The sequence below is a fragment of the Pteropus alecto genome, unplaced genomic scaffold, assembly GCF_000325575.1.
Source record: "Pteropus alecto unplaced genomic scaffold, ASM32557v1 scaffold15, whole genome shotgun sequence".
Taxonomy (NCBI): domain Eukaryota; kingdom Metazoa; phylum Chordata; class Mammalia; order Chiroptera; family Pteropodidae; genus Pteropus; species Pteropus alecto.
In genome coordinates, this window is record NW_006436286.1 from 917,741 (window position 1) to 930,396 (window position 12,656).

The 12,656-nt window shown below is 62.5% G+C and overlaps 1 protein-coding gene across 6 annotated transcripts in view; it reads right to left on the reverse strand.

Moving 5' to 3' along the window:
* SLC5A11 (solute carrier family 5 member 11) overlaps positions 1–1,669 on the reverse strand; it is a 30,098-nt gene extending 28,429 nt beyond the window's left edge. For all 6 annotated transcript variants that reach the window (XM_006912515.2, XM_025047240.1, XM_006912514.2 and 3 more), the window contains exon 1: positions 1,535–1,669. In XM_006912515.2, the coding sequence (XP_006912577.1) occupies positions 1,535–1,669 (135 nt within the window). The remainder of the gene's footprint in view (positions 1–1,534) is intronic.
* Between the last annotated feature and the right edge of the window lie 10,987 nt (positions 1,670–12,656).

The following is a 12,656-nucleotide window of genomic DNA, read 5'->3' on the forward strand; positions in this document are numbered from 1 at the left end:
GAAAGAGGCCAAAAAGGGGACTCTCTCAAAAAGACATAACATGAATATGTATGCACCCAACCCAGGAGCGCCAAGTATATAAAGCAATTATTATTAACAAAGCCGAAGGGAGAAATAGACAGCAACACCATCATTTTTTTTTAAGAGAAGAGAAAGTAGATACTGGTTCATTCTAAATCCGGGGTCTCCCTGTTCTCCCATGAAAATGCAGACGCCCAAGGCCAGCTGACTCGAACGCCCTTACTCTCGACAGCGCCTCCTCCCCTTGCTCCGTCCTGGTCGGCTGGGGGGACGGAGCAGGCTCCGGGCCCCGGTCTTTGGCCTGTCCGAGACTTTCGCTTCCTTCTTGACCTGGAGGAGGGTGAGCTGAGAGGTAGGAGGAGAGAAACGGTCTACAACAGTCAGATCGAAGTGGGGGCAGCTCGGTGGGCTACCCGCTTGCAAGTCCTTTGTACCAGGTGACCTGACAATCACATGGTGGCCCTTCCTCTGCACCGTCCTTATCCCCAAGTCACGAAGCTCCTTAATATGTAAACAGTTCCTAGAAACTGATGAAGTTGAAGATCAAGAGCCTAATGAAAATGAAAGACGTGAAACCGTACTTTACAGGAAGGAAATAAGTGGTCCCTAAACACGTGTGAGGGCGTCCGGCCTCACCTGCAAGGTAAGTGCACACCGACGATCGCTGAGATGCTGGTTCGGTAAAAATGAAAACGTTTGACAAGACAGTGTTTGGAGGACACGAAGAGACACGGCCTCGCGTCTGTCGGCGATGTGTGCGCAGACCGGCGCCGCCCCCGACGAGGGCAACGGCCACAAACGATCGTAATTACGAGCGCGTGTCTCCTTCCCCCTGACAGTCCCAGAGGTTGTGGGGACTTACACCACGCGACAGTGGCACACGTCCAAACTGACGAGGGCGCACGGCTGGTTTATGGCGGCGTAAATTGAGGTAGGAAGATGGGACATAGTCCGAATGGCCATCAGCAGACAGGGTCAATAAAGCGCAGTTCTATCATCTAATGAAATACTGTGCAACTTTTAAGAAGACGAGGAAGCTTCTAGGTTCCGATATGAAGAGCTACCCAGGAGGCACTGGTAAGTGAAAAATACCAAGGTGAAAAAACAATAGGTATAATAAGCTCACTTCCGCTTGAAAAAGGGGTAAATATATACAATAATATTTGCTTCAGTTTTGCGTGGAGAAACTATGGAAGAATACACCAATTCGCTGAAAAATTAATACCTGGGGAGGGAATGGTTATTCTGAGACTTTTCGCTCTGTCTCGTTTTAAGGAGACCACGAATTCTCAACCCGCTCTCCTTACTGACAGAGCAGGGAACTTACATTCCCGGGGTTTTCGTATCAGTAAAATGGGGTGCAGTGACCGTAGCTCCTCCGTAAGGGCCTGTGCAGGTGACACGGGGTGACAAGTGCAACTGCCGGACAAACGTTTTGGAAACTGTGGCGTGCGGCGTACTGTGCGACCTCGAGCTGGTCTGTCCCCGCCCCGCCTGCCCGGGGCTGGCTTACCCAGATTCCCACGGCCATGACGAAGAGGAAGTAGAATACCAGCACCGCGATGTCGCCAGCCTCCAGTCTCCTCTTGGGAAACACGTCCAGAGTGCCCGGCTGTGTGGGCAGGGCGCTGGTGGGGCCGCTCTCCATGGCGCTGGACGGACACGGGCTCCTGGGGGCTGCAGATGCGTGTCACACGTGGGGACCGGGGACACCCTCCCCTCCGTCCCACGGCTGCCTCCTTGGACCTCCCAGGCGAGACGACACACGCGGAGGGCTGCGTGACGGAGGCCGAGGGGAGGGCCGCCCGGCCAGACGTCCACGCGTGCGCTCAGCAAGTGACAGGGGGTCCCAGCGAATCCAGGGTTAAATTTTGCCAAGTCGATCACTCATTTGGCAAAATATTAAGAAAAATAAGCAATGTAAATACTACGAGTGGTCCATCTAATAAGCGCATGCTCAGGAGGAAGAGTCGCCGTCTGTGTGCTGGGGGCCTCCCAGCGGGGTGCAGGCCGAGCCAACGCACTCGCGTGAGGGCAGGCGGACTCCACGATCTCGTCCCGGCGCCGGTGTGCCCATAAGCACACCTATGCAGCACCTGCACGCGCCGGGCCCCGTTCTGTTTGCAAACCTGCAAAGTGGGCGCCGCTATCACCCCATTTCACAGACGGCGGCAGCGAGGCGCAGAGACGTTGCGTAATTTGCCGAAGGCGACGCAGCTCACGTGGCGGCTCTGGGGTCGAAGGGCAATAAGCTCGCCGCAGAGCCCGTGCGTCCTGCTGTCCTAAGCTGCTGCTTGGGATCCTGCGCTCCCGGGGGTAACTGAAGGGATTCCCACGGTCGGCAGAATTACGTCCCCCTCCGAGGTGCTTACGACGCAATCCCCAGAACCCGCATCTGTGGTAAGGTTCATGGCAAAGGACAGTGACGTGTGTAGACGGGGTCGAGGCCGCTAGTCGGCGCTCCTTAGAAGAGGAAGATCGTCCCACCAACAAGGGTCCCGAGAAGCAGAAGAGGAGAGAGGTGGTGACGGCAGCGTGCGAGGGGTATGGCCCAGCGTCACAGGCTGCAAAGATGGAGTGATAGAAAAAGTAATCGTGGCACCGGAGTGACCCAGGAGCTGAGAAGTGCAGGTGGCTCCGGGAACTAGAGACCTTCCCCCTAAACACCTGGGAGGAGTTCGGCGCTGCTGTCACCCTGACGTCAGCCCGGGGAGACCCGTTTTAAAGCTTGGGCCTCTCAGAGCTGTAAGATAATGACCGTGTGCTGTTTTAAGCCGCTGAGTGGTCATTAGTTACAGCAGCCATCGAAAGCTAATAAAATTCCCAAGGGCGATTTTTTTTTTTTCTTTTTACTATAAGTGATTTGGGCATCGACTCTTTCCTGTGATAAGATGTGACTCCACTCAGGGGTCTAGGAGTGGAAAGACTGGGTTTCTGGCTTCTAGGAGGGGCAGCTCGGCAATGTGACAGACTCTCTCACAGGTGACAAGCACACAGTGTGGTTAGTATCTGCAGGTGCGCAGAGCCGGGGCCGTTAAGGACTCAGGCTTAGGAGCCGAACGGCCGGCTCCACCACTGACAAGTCCTGAGAACTCGGACACATTCTTTACCTTCTCTAACCGTCAGCTTTCCCGTCTGCGAACAGAGCGATGGGAGTTGATGTTTTCTAGGCTGCCGCGGGCTAGTGCCCGAGAAGCACTGAGAACAGTGCCTGGCACAGCTGTGCGCAGCTAATTGTAGCGACTCTGTTACTATTGTTAGTTACTGTTACTCTCTGCAAGGTGGGGCGTGGTAGGGACCACCTGGCTTCGCGAGGCGGCACGCAGATGACAGCTATCGACTGGATTTCGAGGAGCGGGCAGGTGGTCCCGGTGGACGGGCGGGGTTGGGGCGCCTCGGAGGCTGAGATGTCGGCACCTGTGGACACTGGGCGTGAACCGGCAGGGTGTGTTGAGGGCCGAGCAGATTCTTGCCTGAGTGTTAAGTAGGTTGGGGAGGAAGGAGATGGGCGGTGAGGCTATACCCCCAAATCATCGCGACGACCAAAAATGCTCCCGTAAAATTTCAAAACCCCGGGGAGGGTGCAGCAAAGCCTCCATGCGGCCCCTGCTCTAAGTTAGGGTGCCAGTGAAGGATTTGACCAAGGAAGCGACGTGATCGGATGGGGGGCACGGGGGAGGGTGGGTCTTGACCTGAAGCGAGAAGGTGGAAGGGAAGGGCATTTAGTAATGACAGGTGACAACAGGCAGGGTGGCGAGGGGGCGGGAGAGCAGGTGACAAGTCGCAGCTTCTGGCAGAGATGCCCAAAGATGGGGTGGCCCGTGGCCTGTGCAGGGTGCTCCTGTTCTTGGCTGAGGGTTTCCTGCTTTTAACACCACTGACGTTTGGCACCGGGGGGTATTTTGTGAAGCTGGGCTACGGAAATGTTTAACAGCGTCCTGGCCTCTACCCACTCACTGCCAGGAGCGTCCTCCCTCGGTTGTGACGACCACCAGTGTCCCCTGGGTTGAGAAGCTAGACGCCAACAAGGGGCTGGGTGTTCACTCAGAGAGGGTGCCCGGGAGGGGGCGCCCCGTCTCTTAGGTCCCCCTCCCACGCCCCGTGTAGCCTTGACCTTCTCCCCCTGACCTTGGGCCTTGCTCCGATTCTGCTGGGAGGGTACTCACAGCTTCTCAGACCTGGGACGTGGTGGCCAAGGCCACCTCTGCAGAGGCGGAGACCCAAGCGGCCCTGGATCGGAGCTTGCGACGGGGAGGGAGAGGGAGGGAGGGAGGGCAGATGAGCGTGCCAGGATCGGGCAGAGCTGCTCAGCCCCCCCGCACCCCGCTCTGGAGCAGGGTCCTCAGAGAAGCTTCCAGCCCAGTCACCCTCACCCTCCAAGCCTCAGTCCATTCTTGGTGTTGTGTAGTTGTCATCGGTGAGGTAGGGTGCCTCACCTCGCAGGGACCTCGCAGGGAGAGGGTGGGAGGGGCAGCGCCAGAGCTTTCTAGGATGGGCGTGGCGGGTCCAACTGGGAAAGGCTGGAGCTGGGGGAGGGGCTGGGTGGTCCTTAAGGGTCCTCCCAGGTGGGTGCTTCCCAAGCCAGCGAGTGGTGTCCTGCAGCTGACGAGGGGCACAGCTGGGACTCGAATCCAGGGCTGCCTGCGTTTTCCAACGCTTCAACCTGCCGCTTCCGAAACAGGGAGAAACACCGGGACTGAGCGAGCAGCTGCAGGTGGCGATGGATGATGGGGGGAGGGGCAGTGGGGGAGGGAGCCAGCTGGCCCCTGTCCCCACCCCTCCCCCAGTGGCCCCTCCAGGCCTCTGCCTGCCAGGCACCGGGCGGGGTGGGAGCAGATAAACAACTTATTCATCAGCCCTGGGCCGCTGGCACCGCCCCAGCTCTTCCCCGGTCCTGGGAGGTGGGGGCCCTGCCTGGGGCCACGGGAGGCCGGCTGCATCCTCACGGTGGGGACGGGGACCCATGGGACCCAATGCTGCTGCCCCGTGGCCAGAGCTCACAGGGGCCCTGAGCGCGTTTGCGGAGGCGGCTGGCCCGGAGCTCACCTGGCATTTTTCCTTGTCTGGCCCCCAGCAGCACACTGTCCCCCCACCCCCCGCCCTGTTCCACAGGCGGGAAACGAGGCACAGGGAGGTGGACGCGAGCTGGGCGCAGGTGCGGCCGGGCCCCTCACTTCTAGGCGACAGAACGTGGTGCGGGGACTCAGGGCCGGGTCCCATTGACGCTCGCAGTATCCAGAGCCACCACGTGAAGGGACCCCAAGCACCCTCCGGCCCCTGGGCTGCCCCAGGGGGGCAAGCTGGGGGCGGGTGCCCAAGTCGGGGTGGGGGGGCAGGGTTGACGGGAGCTGTGCGAAGGAGGAGCCCCCTGGCCTGTGTCACCAGCGACGGCCAAAAGGGAGCGGACCCTCCGGCCGGCCGGCCGCTCACCCGCTGCCTGTGGCCGCGTACACGGTCTGCATCGCGGATGCGGGATTTCCCACGGCTTTGGGCCCGGAACAGACGGGGTGGGGGGCGGGGGGCGGGGCTGAGAACGGGTCACCCCCGCGTGTGCGCCCCTGGCGGAGGTAACTTTTGTGCGTCTGAAACTTTTCAGAATGAAAAGAAAGGAACAGTCGACAGTTGACAGTGTCACGCTGTCTGTCTGTGTGCGGTCAGCACATGCGGACACGCAGACGGCGGCGGCACTGGCCTGGGCGACACGCGGACGGACAGAGAAGGACTGAGGGGCAGGCCCTGCGCTGGCCGAGGGCGACAGTGACCGTCCACTCCCAATTCTCAATCACGGGCGAGACGCTCTCTGAGAAACAGCGCCGCAGCGAAGCGCGGGGGCGTCCGGAGTCTGGGGCCCCGGGTGGAAACCGCTCGGGGGCCGTTTCCCCCGCGGGCAGGCGCAGCAGACGCCAGACGTGTGCCAGGACGCTCCGTCACGGGACCGGTGCCAGGAAGCTTCGTCTGCCCCTATCCTTATAAAACCATTAAGGACAAAGAAACAAGGGCGTGGACATCGGCGTTGGCAGCTCCCGGCCGCCGACGGGCGGCTCGCCTGACGCACGGCGCCCAGAGGTCGGGCCTGACGAGCCCCACTGAACGGCTGTGGACAGCGAAGCTGGTAAATGAATGAGCCAGGGCTCCACCTGGGCCTGACCGCGAGCTCCCGGCTCCCGCGCGGCACGTGGGCCCTTGGCAGGGAGACTGCAGAGTGACAGCAGCGGCTGGCACAGGCCGCACCCCGTGGGCGGACAGCCGCTCACACCTCTACTGGCCGCCTCACAGCCGCAAAGCCCGGCCTTGGACGGGTCTCATCTAGGATGCCTAGAGTGGCCAGCGGTGCGGGTGGCGCCCCCAGACGGACGGGTCTGCTCTGCGAAACAGAGGGGGGGCCGTCAGGGCCTGGGGAACAGGAGAGCGAGACCAAAGGGCCACCTCTCAAGGTGATGCTGCGGGCTGATGAGGGGCAGGTGTCTGGGAAAAGGACAGAGGCTGGGACCGTCTCCCATGACCCCAGCAATTGGGGGAGAAGCCGCGGGCGGGCCAGAAAAAAAAACTGCCGCCCGCGGGCGGGGTCAGGGCCGTGAGCTTCTCCCCACCCGCCTCGGGGACGACCCTTCTTGGGAGCAGATGTCACGGGAGCCCGCGGTCAGCCCCACAGCCTCCGTCCTGATGCCCGGGTGGCCTCGCTCGTGGCCGCCCAGTCAGTGTCGCAAGCTCAGCCCTTCCAACTGGGGGCCGGATGGCCAGCATCTCCCTGTCCTTCTGTCTCACTAAATGGCAACGTCACCCACCCTGCTGCTCACGCCGGGAACGCAGGAGGCAGCCTCATTCATTCGTTCGTTCATTGTTCCGCTCATTCGCGCCTCCGGGGGTCTGCGAGCACCTGCTCTGCCCAACTCTGAGCCGAAGCCCAGGACGCCACAGCTCGTGAACGCGCCCTCAGAGTTTAGTGTCTGTCTCAGCCCCCAGAACCTCTGCCCATTCTACCTCCGAAGTAGCCAAGACCCGTCCACCCTGCCCGCCCTGTGCTTCCACCCAAGCCGCGGGGAGCCGCGACCCCTGACCCCTCCCCAACACCCTTGGCTTGGCGAACCCCTGCTCGGCCTTCGGATGTCACCCTGCCGTCCAAGGCTCTTGGCCTCAACCTAGACTGGGTCCTTGGGCTTGGGGCTTGTCCTCCCAGCACACACGGCTCGTCATCACCTTTGACATGGGAGCTGTTCCGCTCGCTCCTTGCTGCCCGTCCCCACGACACTGCGCACGGCGGCGAGGACCGAGTGTCTTCACGTCGCGTCCCCAGTGCAGTGATAAAAAAAGAAACGACAGGCCGAAAGGGTGTCGCTTTTGCTCAGCGATGTCACCAAGCCCGCGTGCAGCCTCAGCCCCTCCCAGGAGAGGAATTTTAAACCAACCGGCCTGCGCCCTGCTGGCCAGCACCAGGGACCGTCACCTGCCTGGTACGACCCCCTGCCTTTCCCTAAGGGATGGTGTCCTTGCCGAAATGACCCACTCGCAAATCTTCTCAGTCCACCCTCCTTCTGCATATAAACCCCCCACTTTGCACGACCTCTTGGGGCGCCTGCTTCCTGCTGGGGGGTGAGGTGGCGCTGCCTGGTCCACGAGCCCCGTCGCAAAGCCCGGGTGGCTCGGCCGAGTTCCGTTCTGGACGGGAGGCACCCAGCAAACGCTCGCGCGACAGGCGACTGGGATGGTCAGAGCCTTCGCCGGACACGCTGGCACACGGTGACGCCCCGCAAGATCCCATCTCCAGGACGCCCTTTCGGGGGGCACACCTGCCCCGACCGCTGACACGTCCAGCAGGAGGCCGTGTGAACCCAGAGGCTGCGTGCGAGCTGACAGCCTCCGCTCTGCCTCTCACCGCGTGACCCGGCAAGTTCCTGGTGGCTCTGAGGCTCTGTCTATCGGCGTGGGGGCTCGTTGGGGGGACGGGGGGGGGGGGTGCCCTCCCAGGGTGATGGCCGCCAAGGGTCTTATCGTTTATATGGGGCGCTTCACCTGCCTTTCCTCTGTGTCCAGCGTGGACAACACAGCTGTGGGCTCAGCTGGGATGACAGTGACCTTTCCATTTGACAGATAAGGAGCCCGCAGCTCAGTGATTGCCCAGTGTCCCTTAACGGGTGAGGGAAAAAGTGGGGCCTTGCCTGGTGCCACTGGCCGTGCCCACCCCCAGAAATAGCCTCCATTTGCCTGGCGCTGACAAGGCTTCTCTGAGGACCAGGACGGGAGCCACGTGCCCCCAGCTGTGGCTCGCCGCTGACATCCTTCCCGCGGGCACCGTGCCCTGTCCCGGGCCAGCACCCCCAGGTCGGGGCATGACCCTGGAGGAGCGGGCAGGGTGGGGTCTTACCTTCCTTTAGAGGCTGCCCTGGGGCTTGTCGGTGCCTTCTGAGTCAGAGGAGGCAGAGACGGCTGAGCGAGGGGACACCTGGACTCCTGTCCCTCACAGCCAGAGCTTGGGAGGGCAGTGGTGGCCCTCCGTCAGCACTGCCTGCCACTCTCCGAGTGAATTTTCTTGCGGGTCAAAGTCCAAATTCCAGGCCGCAGCTGGGGTTAGAAAAGTGAGGATGATCTCTCCAGGGACAGAAGGAGACCCTTGAACTTGAACTTGGGCAGGCCCCTGTGCGAAGGGGCCATGCCCGGAGCTCCGCCCTCCGTGGGCCCTCACCTGACGGGGGCATGGCAGGGAGGGGAGGGAGCCACCGGACCCGGGGTCACCGTGCTTCGGTCACCCACTCTCCCACTGGCCTCCATGCTGGGGACAGGCGGGCCTGGGGCGGCTGGAGAAGCGGAGGGGGGACCCTGTTGGGGGCGGGGGCAGAGGACAGAGGCAAGGCCCAGGAGAGCACCTGCAGCTGCGACAGTGACCCCTGTTGGTCCAGCCCCTTTTCCGTGTGCTCTGCAGACCGAAACGTGGATTCCCCGAGCAGCTGTCAGGAGTGACAAGTCACGGCCAGCGGCCCCCTGTGGCCCACGATACCAGGACAGGCTGGGACAGGGGAGGCTTTCACTGGGCACACAGCGCGTTCGAGACTTTTAAAAAATAGTTGCTCGTGTTTGCAAGACCAGAGGCTCCGAGAAGGCATCTGCGTTTCCCGCTTTGACGGGACAATCTGAAGGGGGTGGCCGCACCGGGCTGCTCGGCCGCAGGCCCCCTGCTGGTAGGAGCAGGGTCGAGGCCACGGCCCCTTACCACGGGCTGGCCTCCGGCCCAGCTGTCCTTCCCCGGGGCTGCCGGGGCCCAGGCCTGAGTCCCTGGGGCCGACTGGGGGACAGTGGCTTGCTCCAGGACCACAGCGCCCACAGCGGGGGCGTGCAGACGGGCGAGGCAGGCCAGCGGGGCGCAGCCGACTGGAGGCCCTCGTCCCCGCCGCAGGGGACAGCCCTGCGGGTCGTCCTGGGGGAATGCGGTTTCTGGCGCTCTGTGGAGCCTCGTGATTAGCCACCGGCAAGGACCGGGTGTGGCTGGCCGGCCCCTAGCGCGGTGCCTCCCTCCGGTGGCTTCTTCGGTTGTCGGGCGCTGTCCCCTCTTGGTGCTGTACAGAACGGGAGACAGTGATGGGGTGGCCACTTTGGGGAACATTTGGAAGCGCGGCACGAGGTTGGCGAGCACCGTGTCGCAGCCCAGCAACGCCTCCCCTAGGCACTTGTCACGAGGGAGGAAGACACGTTCCCACAGAGGCTCGGGCACGAGCGACCCTCACAGCCTTGCTCACGACAGCCCTGCTCGTGCACGCAGACCCGGGGCCACCAGCGTCTGAGGCGGAGGACAGGGAGACCCGCGGGGCTTAGCACGGGAGACGCACCTCCGCGGGCCTCGGCGGCTGCGGGGGAAGTGACCGTCCGCCCCGCTGCCTCGTGGGCGGCGGAGGGTGCGGGGGACAGGCTGCCGCTCGGACCCGGGGCAGGTAGACGCTTACCGCCCTTGACCGTTTCAGGAAGCAGCACACGTGGGGCCCGGGGCACAGGTACCGGCTCGCGTCACAGTCTCTGGGGCTGGCGGCCGGCCACCCCCGTTCTGGCCGGGTCCAGCTCCAGGCCCGGCCACGGTCACAGCACGCAGCCCTCTCCCCGCACGGCGGGCGCCACCCGACGTCCACTGGCAGGTGCTGCGCCCTCTGTGCTGCCTGCGGCCCCCGTGCAGAGCCGGCCATTTCGGCAGGGACAGGCTGCCGGCCCAGCGAGAGAAGCCAGATGCCCGGGGCTGTCCACGCCGGACGGTGCCCTGTGACCCTCGGGAACAGCACAGAGGCTGCATGGAGCGAAGACTCGGAGGCTGGGGACACTCGGAGCTCCCCGGGGCTGCGGAAGCCCGAGTCCCGACTCGGCCGCTCAGACCCATAGGACCGAGTGGTTCAGATTTGTGCGTCTTGTCGGGTGGAAGGAGAAATCCCACACCTGAGTGGCTCTCGCTGGCTTTACTCCGCGGTTCGTAACTCGGGGTGCGCCTTGCCGCGCGGCCGAAGGCGTCCCGAGGGATTGCGCGGAGCCGGGGTTTCACGGGGAGGACAGTGGGACGGGGGGCCGTTAACACGAGGGACGAACAAGGGTTATCTTCGAGCGGCTCATCATTTTCTGGGGAGGAGGGCTCCCCCGGGCAGGGCGGAGCGGGGGGGTCCGCGTGACAGATGGCCTCACGGCAATTGGCCAGAACATTCCAGCCCCGCCGATGAAGGCGACAGTCCTGGGTGGGGCTGCCACTCAGTGAGATCGGGCGTTAAACCTGGGTCTGGTGTCGGGGGCGTGTGGCGTGAGCGATGCCACTCTGGGCCTGTGCGGTTCCTCTCTGCCAGTTGTCTGCAGATTATACTTCAAAAGGTAAAGAAAGGAGAGGATGCAGGACCGGTGAGCCCCGTGGACGCGCTCCTGCTTCCCGGGGCCGGAGGCCCTGTCCCCTGCCCACCGGTCATCCCGGCCGGCTGCGTCCCCCGGCGCGGGCAGGACCCGCCACTGCCAGAGCCTGGGTTTTGGGGGGAAAGCTCCGGTCTCAGAAGTTTGGCGAATAATCTGAAATGCCGAGGGATGCGTGTGGCACCCGGCCCGTAACCGTGCGTGATGCTCACGACATGGCACACACGTGTGTCCGTCCCCGCTCCTGGCACAGGATGTCCCGGCCCCTGCAGCGATGGCAATCAGGGCACTTAGATTATGTTACAAAGCGACTTTTGGACCTTGCCGGAGGTTGTTTTTCTGGTTGCCAGGGAAACTATCGCGCGGTTCGGGGCTCGGAGTTTTCCGCGCACCCCACCCCCACCCCCTGATCCCGAACCCCGAGATAAGCGCGGAGCCCCGCCTTGCATCCAGCTGCCCCCGACGCGGGAGCCTCATTCTCTCTCCTTACGAAGGCTTCAGCCAGAAAAGAAATGTACTTTCTTTCTTGCCTTCTTCTCTTGTTTTTTGGGGGGGAGGGGGAGGTTTGTTCGTTCCCCACTCCCAGAATCACAAAGCTGGGTGGCCACAGGATGGAGTGGGGGCCCAGGCCCGGGCGGGGGGCAGGCGGACGCCGTCCTCCCTCCTGGGCCTCGTGCGAACGGCTTGAGCCCCTCCGAGCCGAGTCCCACCCGAAACGGGGGAGGGGGCGTCATGATGGTTCCGGCGACGTTCCCGGGAAGACCCGGTGAGACCGTCCACACCACCGTCTTCGAAACTCTACCACGTTATTGTCCTCGTTCCTCCCCGTTCCTCAAGCGTCCACTGGCGTTTGCCGCAGGCGACGTGATGTGAAATGTCACCGGGGGCCGAGGCCGCGGACTCTTCTCACTAAGTCTTCTGGGCGAACGAGCTTGTTTTCCATAAAAATGTTTCTTTCCCATGCGCGGGCTCAGTCACTGTTCTTTTATAATGAATGAATAAATACTCTAAATTGTTTCTTCTTTTAAATGTCGCATTTGGTAAGTATCTATAGGTAGAACCCTCATTGACAAAATGAAGGGGGTGGCTTCCTTGCGAAGGGGTGCTGATACCGAAAAGTTTGGGGACAGCTGCTCTGTGACCAAGCTGACGGGAGCCTGCACGCCGGGGGCGAGTCCTGTGGAAACGCGGAGCCGTGGGTTCTGGTGAAGAGCCATCCCCTGGTGACCCATGTGAGTAGCAGGGTCTGTGGGGGACACCGTCAGCCGCTCAGCTATAGTGCTGGTCATGAGTCGGCCAAGGCCCCATTGTGACCGAGGGCAGGCCATTGCGACAGAGAAAGGCCATCGTGACCGAGGGCAAGTCATTGTGACAGCACTGGATGCTGGGGAAGCCAGCTTGACCCCCACCGCCACCTAGGTCTAGGTTACAGACGGTGGTTTTCTTGGTGGCATTGGGTGGCGTCCGGCATGGGGTCGGCTGCCTGGGCTCTGCCTTTAGTGTTTGGCTGAATCCCGTGGCTTCAGGCAAGTTTCCCCACCTTCTCTGTGCCTCAGTCTCCCCATCTGTCACATAGTCGTCGTAAAGATCAAATCAAAGACCCACCTGGGCCAGCAAGATCGGCCCTGTCCCTTCTGAGAAGACACCGCTGGCCCCACGTGTGGCCAGATCCTGCTCATGGCTTGAGGGGGTGCGACCGAGCTGACTTCCGGCCTCTCCAGCCTCAGAGGGGGCTCAGGCCCCCTGCTCGGCCTTGCCGCCTTCCCAAGTCG